This window comes from Lycorma delicatula, chromosome 10 (assembly GCF_047948215.1).
Source record: "Lycorma delicatula isolate Av1 chromosome 10, ASM4794821v1, whole genome shotgun sequence".
NCBI lineage: Eukaryota > Metazoa > Arthropoda > Insecta > Hemiptera > Fulgoridae > Lycorma > Lycorma delicatula.
In genome coordinates this window covers 80569235-80584997 of record NC_134464.1, presented here as the reverse complement: position 1 = coordinate 80584997, position 15763 = coordinate 80569235, and the positions used below count along the sequence as shown (strand labels likewise).

The following is a 15763-nucleotide window of genomic DNA, read 5'->3' as shown; positions in this document are numbered from 1 at the left end:
CAAACATGCTACTTCAAATGTTAACAAGATTCATAAACTATATAAAATTAGTTATTATTCTACATCTAAGTTTAAAATTGTTTATTTTGTAAGCTCAATCATCAAGTACAAAAATGCAAAGCATTTTTAAATTTATCCTATGATGAAGAGCTTCTGTAGAACATAATAATTGTTGTATTGTATGTTTTTACAAAGGTCATAGTAGCAATCAGTGTTACTCAAATAAGTTATGTGATTTATGTCAACAAAGACACAACACATTCATTCATACTGATAAAATTAATAATTCTAAATTAAGTAATGTTAGATTTAGTAATAATGACTGTTCACAATTAAACACAAATGTAATTTTGTTTACTGTTGTATGTAATGAAGATGACATTTTTGGTCATTCTCATTTGTGTAAAATCTTGTTAGTCAGGCAGTCAGTTAAACTTTTGCACATCTAATTTTGCTCGCAAATTGGGACTTCAACTCGGTAAAGAAGATTTGCCTATTTGCATAATATAGTTACATTATGTTTATTCTTATGCTTAGTCATTCTGTTACTTCATGAAGATGCCTCGCCACACATTGTGAACCCATCTCATTGTTTGGTTGGGAGTAAATAAATTGTTTCCTGCAGTCTAAACTTAAAACACTATGTAATTTTCAACTTTTTCTACTCCTGAAGAGGATTCTTTCCAAATTTTGATGACGTTATAGATGAAAATGATGATCAACAAAGTAGTTTAGAAGTAGGAGTAGGTTTTCTCATACTACCTCTTTTAAAGACAAGGAATACAAAAATTGGTACCTTGTAATATTAAATAATTCCATAAGAATGGAAGATATATAGACAAATAGTTTAATGTATCATTGTTTAGATTACGATAACTAATAAAAAAAATATAAAGAATGAGCAAAGAATGCTTTTTTTAAAGAATGAATGAATAGGGGAAATAACAAGAAGGACATCTATGGGGAAAGAAATTTTGATAATATGAAAGGATTGAAAAAAGGATGTGTAAATGTTTTGTGTGCCTGGAGTTGTTATATGTATCTGAATCATAGATGATCAGAAAGAATAAAGAGGAATGCTTGGACAGTTTTGAAATGTAGTTGTGAAGAAGAATGGAGAAAGCAAAATGAGCCACATATAATCAGAAATTAGGAAGTATTGAGAAAAATAGGTGAAGAGCAGAAATTGGTAAAAATGATAAGGAAGAGGAAAATATCTTGGTTAGAACATATCCTGTATAGAAAATATTTTCAGCAGTCACAGAGAGATAACTGGAAAAAAGGAGAAGAAAGACAAAGAAGGACTGGGATGCTAATGGACATTAGGAATGAAAAAATCTATAAGAAAATGAAGGAAGATGCACAAAACTAAAAAATATAGAGGACATTTATTCAAATCTATTGAGATACAGATTCTACTGAAAGACAGATTTTGCAAGGAAAATATTGTTATTTGTCTTTATAATTTTACTCATTGTAAATATATTGCCAATATAAAGACGGCAAAGTTGTGGAACAAGAAAAAAATCTACACACCAGTGAAAAAACAGGTTTATAATTGGAAAAACTAATTTACAAAATGAACATTCTTTAAATCTGTAGTACAAAATTATTATTCTATTTCTTGATAATGAAAAGTATCAAAAAAGTGTACAATTCTGGTCAATTTTTAAAGTATTTTTTTAAAGCTATTGATAAAAGTATTTTTTAAAACTATTTTTTTAACTATTGATAGTAAGTTTCAACGTTTTCATCCTTGCAGTCATCAAAATTCCTAAATTTTTTAAATTAAAAATGTTTTTTTCAATTTTTTTTAGTATCTTCATCACACACCACATTTCAAATGAAGTATTAGAAGGTAATGTATAAAAATGTTTCAAAACTAGTAAGTTATTTCAACTAAAATTGAATAATATAACACACACATAACACACATTTTGAAGTTTTTTTATTCTTTCAGTTACTGTGCAGCTTTTATAAAATCGTTCTTCAATTTCCTTCTTAATATTTTTCCACTAGGATTCTTCGGAATAGAATCAGTGAAAACTACTTTTGATAGTCGCTTATATTTAGTTACTTTTTCATCAATATAACTGATTAATTCTTCTGATGCAGGTATTTCTGATTCTGATTGTGGAACAACAAATGCTACTGGTACTTCACCAGCTTTTGCATCTGGTACTCCAATAACTGCCACATCAGCTACTTTTGGATGACATCTTAATAATTCTTCTAATTCAGCTGGTGCTACCTAAAGGAAAAAAATGCATGTCAGACATGTTCATAATCATATTTCAAAAATTTAATTGATGTTTCATTTATTGAAACATTAAAAATGTTGTACAAGGGCTATAAAAGAAATTATGCCAATTTAAGAAATATGTGTTTATTATCTTAAATTAATAATATATGGACACAAAAAAGTCAAAATAAATATAAAGATAACATAAAAGTGATTACACTTGTATACATTCTCAGGTTTTAATAGTGAAAAAAAAAACTTAAGAAATGAGAATAGGTGTAGGCATGAGTAATCTAATAAAATATGATTAAAGAATATTCTCAAGAGACTGAAAACAAAACCTATAGTAATGATTTGATTGAATGGCTTTAGATTTGTTTTGTAAACACTATGTTTCAGGTATTCCCAGAAGAAATAATCCAGTGGAGATAAGGTCTAGAGACAGAGACCTGGCAACTCAATCTATTGCCCCTTTACAGTATGACCAATGATCTAGAAATGTGGTTATACCTGAAGAGAATATTAAGGAAGTAATCAATCATATCTACTTACTTATGACCTATTATTAAATTGAATAAACTTATATTTTACAACGCTAAAAGATGCTACATGATAAACTTTTAAATGATATTACTTGAAATTAGCATGGTGCCAATCCACAGAAGATTTTTTGAACATTTAGTATAGAAAGGTGCGTTTCTAAACTTTATTCTATTATATAATTTAGAGTAGAGAATATTTACATATGTATTTAAAATTTTGTAATTAAACATTTTCTTATATTATTTAAAATAAACAGTTACGTAGCAATATCTGCTTTAATTATTTATTTAAAAGAACGTTAAAAAAATATTTGTATTTTTGTGTTCTGCCTCAGTTAAACTGTTGAACAAAATATTAAATAGCATTAATAATATTTGAGTTGATTTACAATAATAAATATTATAAGAACATTATTAAACACAATCTGAATATGAAATGAAATTAAAAGATTCCTTAAGTGTGTTTTCTTTCATTTAACTTTTTATGTGATCTTTTGTATTTTTGGTTACTGATCTCATAAATAGGGATAATTATAAAAAACAAAATTCATGATCTTGTCAAATTTTATATGAAAATCACATATCATATGACCATCTTGTTATTTTAAAAATTAAGATTACATTCAAGATTGCAAATAAAATTTAAAACTATTTTTAGCTGTTTAATTGAATGCTATTTTTAGCTGTACACATATGCATATGCTTCATGTCTAGTCATACTCAGTTTTGTAATGTGAAGCTTCAACTTTTATAATACCATATACAGGCTAATTACGTTAGTTGTTACTTCATTAGCAATAATAATTTTGAAAACTATTCAAGATAAGCTTATCACCAGGGGGGAATCTGATTATCATAGCATATAGGTAATTAGTCAGTAACTGAAAACAATCTATCTATTACAGGAATTAAGACATACATTTTTTTTATATGGCATTTATCAAAATAAATTTGGATACAATACTATCATTTTTATAAAGCTTTGCAAACATACAAGATGAGTATAATGTTTGCCTGCTGATTAAAACATGTTTAGTAGAATATATTTAAACATCAAAAAATGTAAAATATGAGTTTAAATAACACAAAATGGTTGTACATTAGTTTTAATACAGTTATGCCAGATAATCTGCTTTTTTAAATTAAAATATAAGTGTTTTGTAATGTTATAACACCCTAATTGTAAACAAAGATATTATCTGAATAGTCATACATTGCAGGGGAATGAAAAAGTAGTAGAATTTCAAAGGAGTAGGGGAAGTGAGAGACCATATTACAGTCTAGTTCATTAAATACTCAACTAAAATCCTGTTATTTTAGAGCATGAGAACATGACATCAGTCATTTTTCTATTCATATTTTCTTTCTAACTAATAAACATTTTTAAATATGTAAACAGATTTACAATTATGTTATTAATTCACACACCTCTGTAATTAAAATAAATTACATTCACTTTTGAAATATCAGATTATCTGAAAATATTCCCCGCAGAAATAAAATAAACAAGAAAATAAAATATTTAAAAATAAAGAGCTGCACTAAAAGGTCTAATAAACAAAGAAACTGTAAATTTCATGCTGAAAAACTTGAACTCATGATGAATTTTTAGCTAAACATGCATAAAAATCAGTTTTTATTGTATGAATTTGTTTCATTAAAATAAGATTCATATTTTATGATTAATATTTATTTCTGTACTTTGACAGTTCCTAAATTAAACCATTTTCATTTATTTATTTTTTGTGATTATGACCTACTCATATATACGAGTACTTAATGTGGTACACATATTTTAAAGAGAAAAGTAGATGGTTGAAGTGACAGATGAAAAACTGGTAGACCTTTATGAGAATTGAACCCAAAACCAGCTTATCCACAAGCCAGTTTGCTAACCAATACACAACCTGAGGAGCCAGATAGAAATTGATTAAACTTATTGACTGAATGATTTAAATAAAAAACTAATTATCTCTTTGGAATTGTAAAATATGATATTTTTCAAAAAAAGAAAAGAATTATCGATGTGAAAATACGCACAAAGAAGCAGTTTGAACATATTCATGTAGTAGACACACAATCAATGAAACATTACATCTATCAGCACTAATGTGTAAGCATAGCAAAATAATTTCTAATGGAATGTACATGTATAAATGTCTGTATAGGAATAAACTTAAACTATAGTCAATCCTTATGCTATGCTATAAAAATTGGCCAGATAAGAGATTAGGACTGTCAAGGTAGAAAATTACACAATTCTTTTTACATATCTGCTATTATGATCTACATTAATAAATAACCATATAACTGCACAGTCAATTTGTTAAGAACAAACTTTTCATTTTACAATCAAGACTTTCAGTAAGTTAAACTTAAAAGAATTACATATATATATATATATATATATATATATATATATATATTAATATTTATCTTCTGAGAATATAAAAATCACTATAACTTTGTTCTACAGCTGGCAAAAATCAAACTAGCAGGTCATGTCAATTTCTAGGTTATGTTTAACCCACTACTTTTATTGAATAGACAGACAAACACAAAATATCTTTATAAAATACAAAGTTTTTTTTTTTTGTTTTTAATCATGAAATAAAATTTTGTCACTGGATTATTGAGAATAAATAAATGGGAGGTTATAAAACTTAAATTACCTGAAATCCTTTAACTTTGATAAGTTCTTTTATTCTGTCCACTATATAAAAGTAACCATTTTTGTCGTAGTAGCCGATGTCCCCTGAATGAAGCCATCCATCTTTATCAATAATTTCATGAGTTGCATCTGATCTGTTAAGATAACCTTTCATTACCTACAAATGTTAATTAAAACGTTAACAGCAAAAAGAAATTAATATAGCAAAACAAAAAGTTATTTCAACAAGGTAATAACTGTACTGGATAAATATACTGAAATATATAAAATGTATATATACTGAAATATTAAATGTCCATGGCATATAACCTTGCTTTACAACCTTTAATTTTCAAGATATTATTCCTTGAGATATGTTAGATGTTTCAAAATCATTAGGTTGTAAGAAATAAACCACCTTTCCTTTTACCCGGAATCCTTCCAGTAAGAAAAAGAAAATGCTTGCTTTCAGATAAATAAAACATTTTTTTTCTAACAAATGCAGATAAGTATCATAAAATTATTTAATTAGAACAACAAAAAATTAAAACATTTAATTTAAACTACTTCCAAGCAAAGTAAATCTCTCTTTAGCTGGATCTTGTCTATCCTCTTCCCACTCCTTACTTTATCCTTTATTACTTCTTTCATGGTTGAATGTTGTGGAGTTTGAGTTACCTGCCACCCTGATTTCAACTGTGGATCTGCTGATACTTTCCAGCAGCTGCTGAACTACCAGTTCAATGAAGTAACAACACTTTGTGCACAAGGAACTGTCAGAAGGGTCTGATACCTATCTGGAAAATTTGGATTATGAAAAACCAAACTAGCAGCTTTAACTGGTTAAAGCTAGGCATCCTGTTCTTCATAGTATACTCAGTCTAAGATTCAATAAAAATGTTGAAAATCAGTCATCAAAATATAAAAAAGATGTATCTTTGTACTTTTTATTACATAGATTTATTAATTTTTAATAAAATTATTATTTGATAAAATGCAGAGAAACTGTCTTTTTTTTTACAAATACATATTTTCTTAATTTTCAATTTTTGTTTTGTTGATTTTAGGCACTGAATTAAAGTGATTAAAATAAATTATTTAAACAAATTGAATAGAAATAACTGAATTGAATAAATAATTTGTAATTATAGCATTTTCACACATTTATAATATCAACTTAACACAAATGGTTTCTTTCTTTTTACAAATGCCTAAAATAAGAAATTACAGAAAATTTATCATGCAATGTTGTTTGTAATTATTATTAATTTAAAAACCAAAACCTGAAGAAAAAACCTGAAGTAGCATAACATTACATGGAAGCTGTAAATAAAAAACGATGAGAAATTATAACTGTATTCAATTAAAGGTAAATGGTAGAAGACAGGATGGTTCACTGCCTTATGAAGGCCATCCCTGCTGTGGTGATGGTGGATAGTGGGGTATGTTTTTGTGAGCCTGCTGGATGGGTTGGTAGCTACTTCTGCCGGTTGGTGGAATATTTTGGCAGAAGGAGTGGCTGTATATTCCTGGTGTTCCTTGACGACAGGGTGAGCAGGTACTTAAGAGTCATCTTCCACTGAAGAGGCCAGGGGTGGCCGCCTACAGTGACCATTGTTGTGAAGGTGGTGGGGAGGTCCTATACTGACCTCTTGCGAACAATGAAGAACAACATATTGCTGGATGAGTATGGTGTCCTCTTGGTCCATCAGAGTCAGGGGGAAGACCTTCTCCTTCGAGTGCGTGCTGAGGGGGGTAATGACGAGGTGCTCTGTAAGGAGATTGCAGAGAAGGTAGGTGGTGTTACAATGGTGTTGGGAGGTAGGAAAGGTAGGCGAGTTCATGTCCTTATTAAGGATGTGGATGCCTTAACCACAAAAGAAGAGTTCATGAGAGAACTTTATCGTGTTTCCGGTGACTGTTATAATTGATGTGCTTTTGATGAGACTTTCCTACAGGGCCACTCAGGTAGTGACGCTAGCTTTGCCACCCATCCTAGAAGACAGATTGCTACATGACAGCCAGGTACAGATTGGATGGGTGGGCTGCAGAGTAATGCGTCAGTGTAATGCATCCTCACTGAAAGTGGTGCTTCTGTTGTTGGGATATGGGGCTCCGGGTGAAGCTGTGTAGTAGTCCTGACAGGATCAACCAATGTTTTAACTGCGGGGAGGTTGGCCACGTCAAAATGAATTGCCAAAAGAAAGCCCACTGAACGTCTTGAAAAATTTCTGGCCATGCTTTGGAGGGCCGAGGTTGCAGAAATGTACACCAGAAATGAGGTGTACTCACTGTGGAGCATATAGTTATGGTGGGTCCGGCGTGGAATAGCCTCATCCAGAAGGGGTGGGACGCTCTGGTGTCTCATCACCAGTAAGTGGACAGGGACTCCTGGCGGAGCCATGGAGGGGTAAATAAGACCGTAGTCTCAGTGGGGGATCCCTTCAAGGGTTCTCTGTTAGAGGGATGGCAGGGGGAATGTAAGACCGTAGTCTGGGGATCCCTCTAGGGGTTCCTCATTAGAGGCGAGGTGTAAAGACTGGAGAGTGGGGGATTCCTTCAGAGTTCCCTCATTTGAGGCATGGCAACTAATCGAAAGACTAGGTTCTGACTACCTGGGAGTGACCTTGAGTTCTGCCAAGGTAGTTTGAGGTGATGGCACCCCCCCCCCCATCACAGAGCTGTATTTATGCTTAATTGCAGATTCGGCTCTGGGAGGCGGGGTAAACAAAGAGTACAAAGAAAAAAAAATTAAAGGTAAACAAAAAACAAAGCTAAACAATTAAAAGTAATAAAAAATATTAAAACAAATATTTTTAATTTTTTTAATAATATAACCAAAATGTTCTCCTCCAAACATTTCTTCTTTGCTGAATTACAAGCTGTAATATACTGTTTCTCACCACACTTAACATGGCCTAAATACTATACATTCCGTGCTTTTGTTTTATTTATTACAACTTGCTTTTTAAGAATCACCTGTTTGTGACTCTGACCACCCATGATGTTTCAAAAACTATGAGTTTAGTCAAATTTCAAAGGTGTCCAATTTGTTTTTAGCAGTTTGATTCTGAATCCAAGTTTCTACATCATTTAATACAATATTGAATATACAACATCTTATGTGCCATATCTTAATTTGTAAAGGCAGATCATTATTGCTGAGTATCTTTCACATTCTTGTGATATAAGAACATGCTTTTTAATTAAATTTAATTTGTTTGCAAATTTTTAATTTTTAAATCAATAGTGTTGGGTTTTTTAATAAAAAATAACATTGCTTTCAAAAAAGTTACATTATTAGTTTATTAAAAACAAAATAAAAATAGAACAAAAAATGTAGTTCCATTAAAACAAACCTGTGGTCCACGAATACATATTTCTCCATGTTCCTCAATACCAAGATTTTGTCCAGTATTATAATTAATTACTTTTACTTCTGTTTTTGATACAGGAGGCCCAACACTTGTAAGAATTTTATTTTTATTACCACTTATCATTGTTATTGGAGACGTTTCTGTCAGGCCATAACCTAAGTAGAAATTAAATAAGAAAAACAAATTATGAAATTCAATAATTAAATATATGTTTTAAACAACTTTACAAAATAACATTTTCTAAATAGATGGAATATGCTTCTAGAAGATCTTTTTAGGACTATTGTGTAATTTTTTCATCATTAGCTTTTGTGGTGTTGCAGATGACTACACTTTTATCTATTTTAAAAGTGAATAATTTTTTAATTTGTTTACAGTAAAATTTATAGCACATTTCACAATGATGATTAACATCAAATGTTAATGTCACATGAGTGTAAACTATACTATTTACTGAACTGAACAAGCAAATAAACAATATTCACAATGATCAATATAACTTATATTATTTCAAATTGTTATATCACGTATGGAGGCAAAACTAATTCTAAAACTTCCGAAGCAGAATAAAAAATTGCAGAGATGAAAAAATATTTATAATACCATTAAAAAAACCATGTATATTTTTACTGATTAAGGATTTAATTTAATTGATGAATTCCTTTCTTCATAAAAGTAGGTCTGTTATTAAAATTTACAAGTATTTAGTATTCTCATATAGCATATTATAGTACATATAGTAATAAAAATATTAACTATGTTATTATATTGTATTTAACCAATTTAGAAAGGACGTGAATGTTGACTACAAAACAAACGGACTAGAGCAAAAACAAAATATACTCCATATAATGGATTAACAAACAGAAATCATCAAAGAAAAGACAGAGGGATCAATTTTAGAGAATGATTAGAAAGATTTGAAGCAAGAGAGAGAGAGAGAGAGAGAATGAGAGAGATCTTTTCCTATGTTTTTTGTCTTAAGGTCTTCAAGGACTTAATTATAATAAAAATTATGTTCACCAAATACAAAATACATCTAAATTAGTGCTGGATATAAAATAAGCAGCTTAATTTATATATTTTCTTTTTATTTTTACAGATTTTTCTGCTTCAACGGTCAGTTGCTGGGTGCTTCAAGCCCAGTTATATTGATGAAACATAAACATTCCACGAGTTCATACTTAAAGTATAACATCATTGAACAATTACATTTTTAACAAGTACTTCTGTGTAAACCTGTATTAAATGGATTTGCAAGGTATCATCTTAAACTAATGGTATTAAAGGTTATGAGAACTTCACACCCGATCAAGGTCAGCAAAACAATTACGTAAGAACTGTAAAATTGGCTGTGTTTTTCAATATGTATTGAAAAAATATACTGAAGCATTAAGTTCATTATGCAAAATCCTAACGAAATAAACTACATAAGCAAAATTATGCCTTACAACAATACTATTCATTATAAAAATTCTACATTTTATAATCAAATAAATAAATAAGCATAAAATTTAAAATCTCAATTCATTTAGTAGTGAATAATTGGAAATTAAATTAATTAATTTTTAAAGAGAAAAGTTAAAATTAATTACCTTGTTTAAAAACAACATCTTTTGGAAAATTAGCTTCACATCGTTCAATATCAGATAATCCTAATGGTGCTGCAGCTGATAAGACATAACGTACATTTTCAAACTGGCTTTTTTTAATACCAGGATGACATCCAAGAAATAAAAATAAGGGTGGAACTGTAAAAAGAACTGTACTCTGGAAAAATACACAAAAAATAGCAATATTAATATTTTAAGATAAAAAATATAGTTTTCTTCATTAATTTCCACACAAGCAAATCTAACCGTGTAGAGAACTCATTTTACCAATGAAGCTCAGAAGTAAATTTTCAGTATAGCAGAACAATTTAAGTAAAATCTGTTGATTACACTGTTACAGTATGTAATTTTTTTATGTTAAAAGATCAACTTAGGACCACACAAGTATCACTTCTTTTTAGCTCTTTTTATCTTCTTCCATGTATTTCCCATTTTATTGCCACGGCTTCATTTTTGCTCATCTGTCATTTTCCTCCCATTATTTTTTCTGCCACAAGAACCTTTATATTGGAAATTATTCTTCAGAAGCTATTTTATTGCAACAGTACTTTTCTTTCAAGCCTATCCTTCAGAGGTCCTCTTCCATCTTGTTTCAGTTAATTTAATTTTCTTTTTATGTTCTACAGTTTGTCAAAGATTTATTTAATCTTAATCTTAACATTTATTAAATATTAAAACTGCAGTTTTCATTATTTGTAATTTTTTATAAATAAAATATAAATATAATCGGTCAAGCTCTTTTTTTTTTGTTAAATTTATTGAGTCATGAATTAAAATATCCCTGTGTTTAACATTTATTTAATAATAAAAGATATGTAAAAATAATTATTATCAAGAAATAATTATTTCCTAATTCTTTAATTCTAATCTCAAAACTAAAAATAATTAGTTTCCTCAGACAACTTTTAAAACTGATAATGCAACTTACATTTTCATCATAAATGATTATTCAGAGAATTTAATTTTTTTTTTTTTGAGAAGAAAAACTTTTACTCGAGACATATTCTTGTTGAAGGCCAGGGCCCAATATGGGCTATAAAACTCTGGAGAAAGTATTAATCTTTCCTGAACAACAAAAATATCATTTTTTTCCTTTGTTGTTATTAAAACAAGTTGAAGTTATTCATTTAAAACTGAAGTAAATTGGCTGTAAGCATGAGTTAATCTCCATTGGACAGTTTGCAGGTTTCATTTATTATGGAAATAAACATTCTTAATTTTATTTTACGTTAAAATAAACAAGATCACATCTTTGATTAAAATAAAAACACTTGTTAAAAAGTCTCTGACTTGAACTCAACATGAAAATAAAAAATTCCCCAACTCCCTTTAAAAGATATCTTGACATTTAACCAAAACAGAATATTACAGATTAACTTCTAATCAGTTTACCCGATTACAGACAGATTAGGGTAAAAAGTAATAAATGTCCCTGTATCCTGAACTGCTCAAGTTCATGCTTAACAGCATGCTTAAACAGTCTCTTTAAGTAATTTTTCTAATTCAGTTTTTTTTATTATCAAAACACAGGTTTTTCTTTTTGAGTTTGTTATGAACCTTTTCTTACGAGCAACATTTTTTTTTTATAATCTTTAACATATTTCAAATAAAAATCGAACTAAAAATATAATAAAATAATATTTTTAAATATTAAAACCAACTTAGAAACTTCTGTAAAAGTAAAAAAATAGAACATTATCAATTCTTTAAATTTAAAATTTTTGAAGCTGACAATAAATGAAGGGTTAGTATATGTTGATAGTCGTTTTTAATTTACTAATGACTTCAAAAAATTACAATTTAGAAAAGAATTGATGAAGTATTATCTTATACTTTTTAGACCAGCTTTCTGAGGTCTATTCCTTATTTTTAGTGTGTATTACATCTCACTTTTAAAGTCAGAATTCTTTATTCTCAAAAAGACTTGTTAGGCCATTGATTTAGGCTTAATAAGTGGATAATGAAATCTTGAAATTCAAACATCTATTTTTCTATTGTTATTTTCGACCTGAAAGTGATATTTTATCAAATAAGTGATATTCATTCATCAAATAATATTAATTCTAACAGTTACAGACTTGAATATTATATGTAAACATTTTGGAATTTGGGCTAAATCAGCTTAAATTTCAGTAATTCAGCTTTAAAAAGAATGATCCCTTCCCTGTAAAAGCCTTCTCTATAAAGTAGCTGATCCAAAAAAGTAAAATACAACCTAAGCTAGTTACCAAAGATGAGTCTTCATCTAAGCCAAAGTTGGTTTAGATTAGTTCACCAGTTGAGGAACTTTCAACATTTCAAATGAGGTGAAATGAAATATAATTGTAAACATACATATAGTAAAATGTGTAATGAGTTTCTTTTGGAAGGAATTGTATTAATGAAAAAAGAATAAATATTATTACTTACTTTATGATTATTCAATGTTTTAATGTAAGTTTCTGGTTCAAATTTTGGCAGAGTTATTAATTTTCCACCATGTTTAAGTGCTTCAAAAAGAATAATAACCAATCCATAAATGTGAAAGAATGGTAATACTGCTGGTAAAACGTCTTGAAAATTGCCTGAAAATAACTCTTTTATATTATTATCTATTTCATTAATGGTAAATAATCTGTTTATGAGTCATAACCACAGTTGTAAGTGACCTGACATAGGTAAGTCACTCCTAAAAACAGTGTTACTGCTTTTAAGAATAACAAACATCACATATCATGCTAAAAGATAAAATGGAGATGAAGTATTTTCCTGTTACTTTCTTCAGAGAGCAGAATACTATTGTGTACAAGTTTGCTAAGATCCTTAAATTGAGGAACTACTCAGCCCTATAAATGACATCTTACCATTCTATCTTACTGGACAGTGAACACAAAACTCTTAGAAAAAGCAGCTGAATAATGTAATATTATTCAGATTAATGCACTTCATTGCATCTAAAAACTACTGGATTAAAAAAAAAAAAAATATATATATATATATACACATGTTTTGAAGGTGGCTACTATTTCAATTCATAAAGTTCTGAAGAAATTTATATTTTCCATTACACAATATAACTGTCCAGGAAATGTAACAACTTTGTTGTACATTTTTTGGGTTGAATTTTTCAATATTTTGTAGTAGTAACTCATTTAACATCTTTCTCTTAATTCTATAAGAAAAAATCACATGGTGTCAGACATTACAATCTTGTGAGGCATGAGATATCACTACTAGTATTTTATGTACCAATATTTTTATGTGTAGTAAACAAATGCTTAACAACATTCATTGATTGCCTGGTATGTACCTGGTCGCACATTATCTGAGTTCATTTCAGGATTTTCATTATTTGAAGAGGAAAAATTTGAAAACTGAATGAAGGATTGAAGTATCTACAGTCTCCAATGTGACTGTAACTAAATGTCGGTTATTGCCATAAAAAAATTATGACTATTGCCAAGGCTGCTGCTAGACACAAAAGATACAGTGTCTTTAGCACTGTGCAATAGATGTGTTCCTGAAGATTAGTTATTACCCAATAAAATATTTATTTATATATTCCCCAAAGGATAGTTAATCCTTCTACTCATATGAATATTTCATATTCAAATAAATCTCATACAAATATGTGCCTCTTTATTGCTCAATAGCATATTATGAGTATTATCTTCACTTATGATATTCAAAAGTAGTTAATAGTGTAGAAAAATAGTAGTATAACTTAATTTATCATGAACGTTTAATGTTTATATTACTTGAATTTTGTATGGATGTCTGTAAAACAAACTCAGAGAACCTTTCTTTTTCCTGTTTAGCCTCTGGTAATTACCTTTCACATAATACTTCAGAGGATGAATGAGTAATAAAAGTAACTAACTTTAGTAGGACTTGATTGCTGGAACTTTCGACTTCCAAATCAGCTGATTTAGGAAGACGCGTTCACTACTAGACCATGCTGGTGGGTTAAACTCAGTGAACCTGCATAAGAATGTGCATAATGTTTAGGGATAAGTATCCAGGCCGGCCCTAGGCTCTAGGTGGTAGGCAAGGTAAGTGACTGCCTACAGTGGCAAAATTTAGGAGTGGCAAAATCGCCTCAACTAGAGTGCAAAAAAATAAAATAAAATAAACATAACCCACAAAAATATTTTGATTACTTGAATCTAGAAAATGATATTATTTACTATTTACTAGTAGAATAATATTATTATTACTGCACTAGTTTTGTTTATTGTATTAAAAGTATATTTAAATTATCTCTGAAAATAGTAGGTACTAGTTTTAGTTTGTAAGTTCATTGTCATTAGCTCATTAAAAATGTAAATTTGTTTTTCAATAAAACAATTTTCCATACATCTGTATTAGTATTATGGTATTAATTCAATTATATGTCATTTTTCTTATTAACATGGTTCTTTTATTATGTTTTTTAATTCTGTTTTTTTTTTTTAAGCTTGGGGAAGACATTTTTTGGGTATGCCTACAGTAGCAAAAATGCTAGAGCTGGCCCTGAAATAGTGCAGCAACTCTTGTAAAATCAATTTTTTTCAGGCACATCATATCTACAGTTCTTTGGTTTACCTGGAGGTTGCTTTTTCAATGCAGAACTGATCACTTCAAAATTCTGCACCTGCATTTCAAGGATTTAGACTGACGATTCTGTATCTTCTGGTGCTGATATTACAACTACTTAAAAACAACAGCTATGCAACCATGAAATTTTTTTAAATAATTTAATTTAATAGCTTAATAATATAATTTTAAATATCTTAATAATTCTGGATGTTGTTTACCCATCCAGTGCTTCATCATAATTAAATGCATAGAAGAAAGCACGGATTGGTACAGATTGTAAGAAACATATCAGTATATACAGTATGTATATATTCATTTATCAGCATTATAAAATGTTTTATTATATTAATTAAACAGAACTCATAAATTGAAAGGCATCTTAAAAATCATATTTTTTTATTTAATCAACTTATAAATAATTATTTTTATAAAATATGAAAAACATTACAGTATCAGATAATCTGATACAACTTTATATATATATATATGTCAATATGTGATGTTTGATAAAAAATAATATGTGAAATCTTTAAATTTCCCAGGCTGTATAAATTTAATTGTCTTTTTTTGTGTTGGTACACTTGTCCCTAATGTACTTCTACACTAGTAGCCGTGTTGGATGCTTAGTTTATTGCTGGCTATCAAAAAGGTTACATGTGTTTTGGTATGGTTAGTGATTTTTAACTTGTGGAAAAAATGGAAAAAAGAATCTGCATTAAATTTTGTTTTAAGAATGAAATAAATATTAAGTGAGGCACAGCATTAGAAATGTTGAATGTTGC

General features: G+C 28.9%; 1 protein-coding gene across 2 annotated transcripts in view; it reads right to left on the bottom strand.

Annotated features, from left to right (window-relative positions):
* Nucleotides 1–1539: 1539 nt before the first annotated feature.
* The window catches only part of LOC142330816 (uncharacterized), a 37318-nt gene continuing 23094 nt past the window's right edge, over nucleotides 1540–15763 (bottom strand). For both annotated transcript variants that reach the window (XM_075376247.1, XM_075376248.1), the window contains 5 exons: nucleotides 12834–12988; nucleotides 10407–10581; nucleotides 8794–8966; nucleotides 5457–5612; nucleotides 1540–2251 (listed from right to left, as the gene is read on the bottom strand). In XM_075376247.1, the coding sequence (XP_075232362.1) occupies nucleotides 1961–2251; nucleotides 5457–5612; nucleotides 8794–8966; nucleotides 10407–10581; nucleotides 12834–12988 (950 nt within the window). In that variant the 3' untranslated portion in view covers nucleotides 1540–1960. The remainder of the gene's footprint in view (nucleotides 2252–5456; nucleotides 5613–8793; nucleotides 8967–10406; nucleotides 10582–12833; nucleotides 12989–15763) is intronic.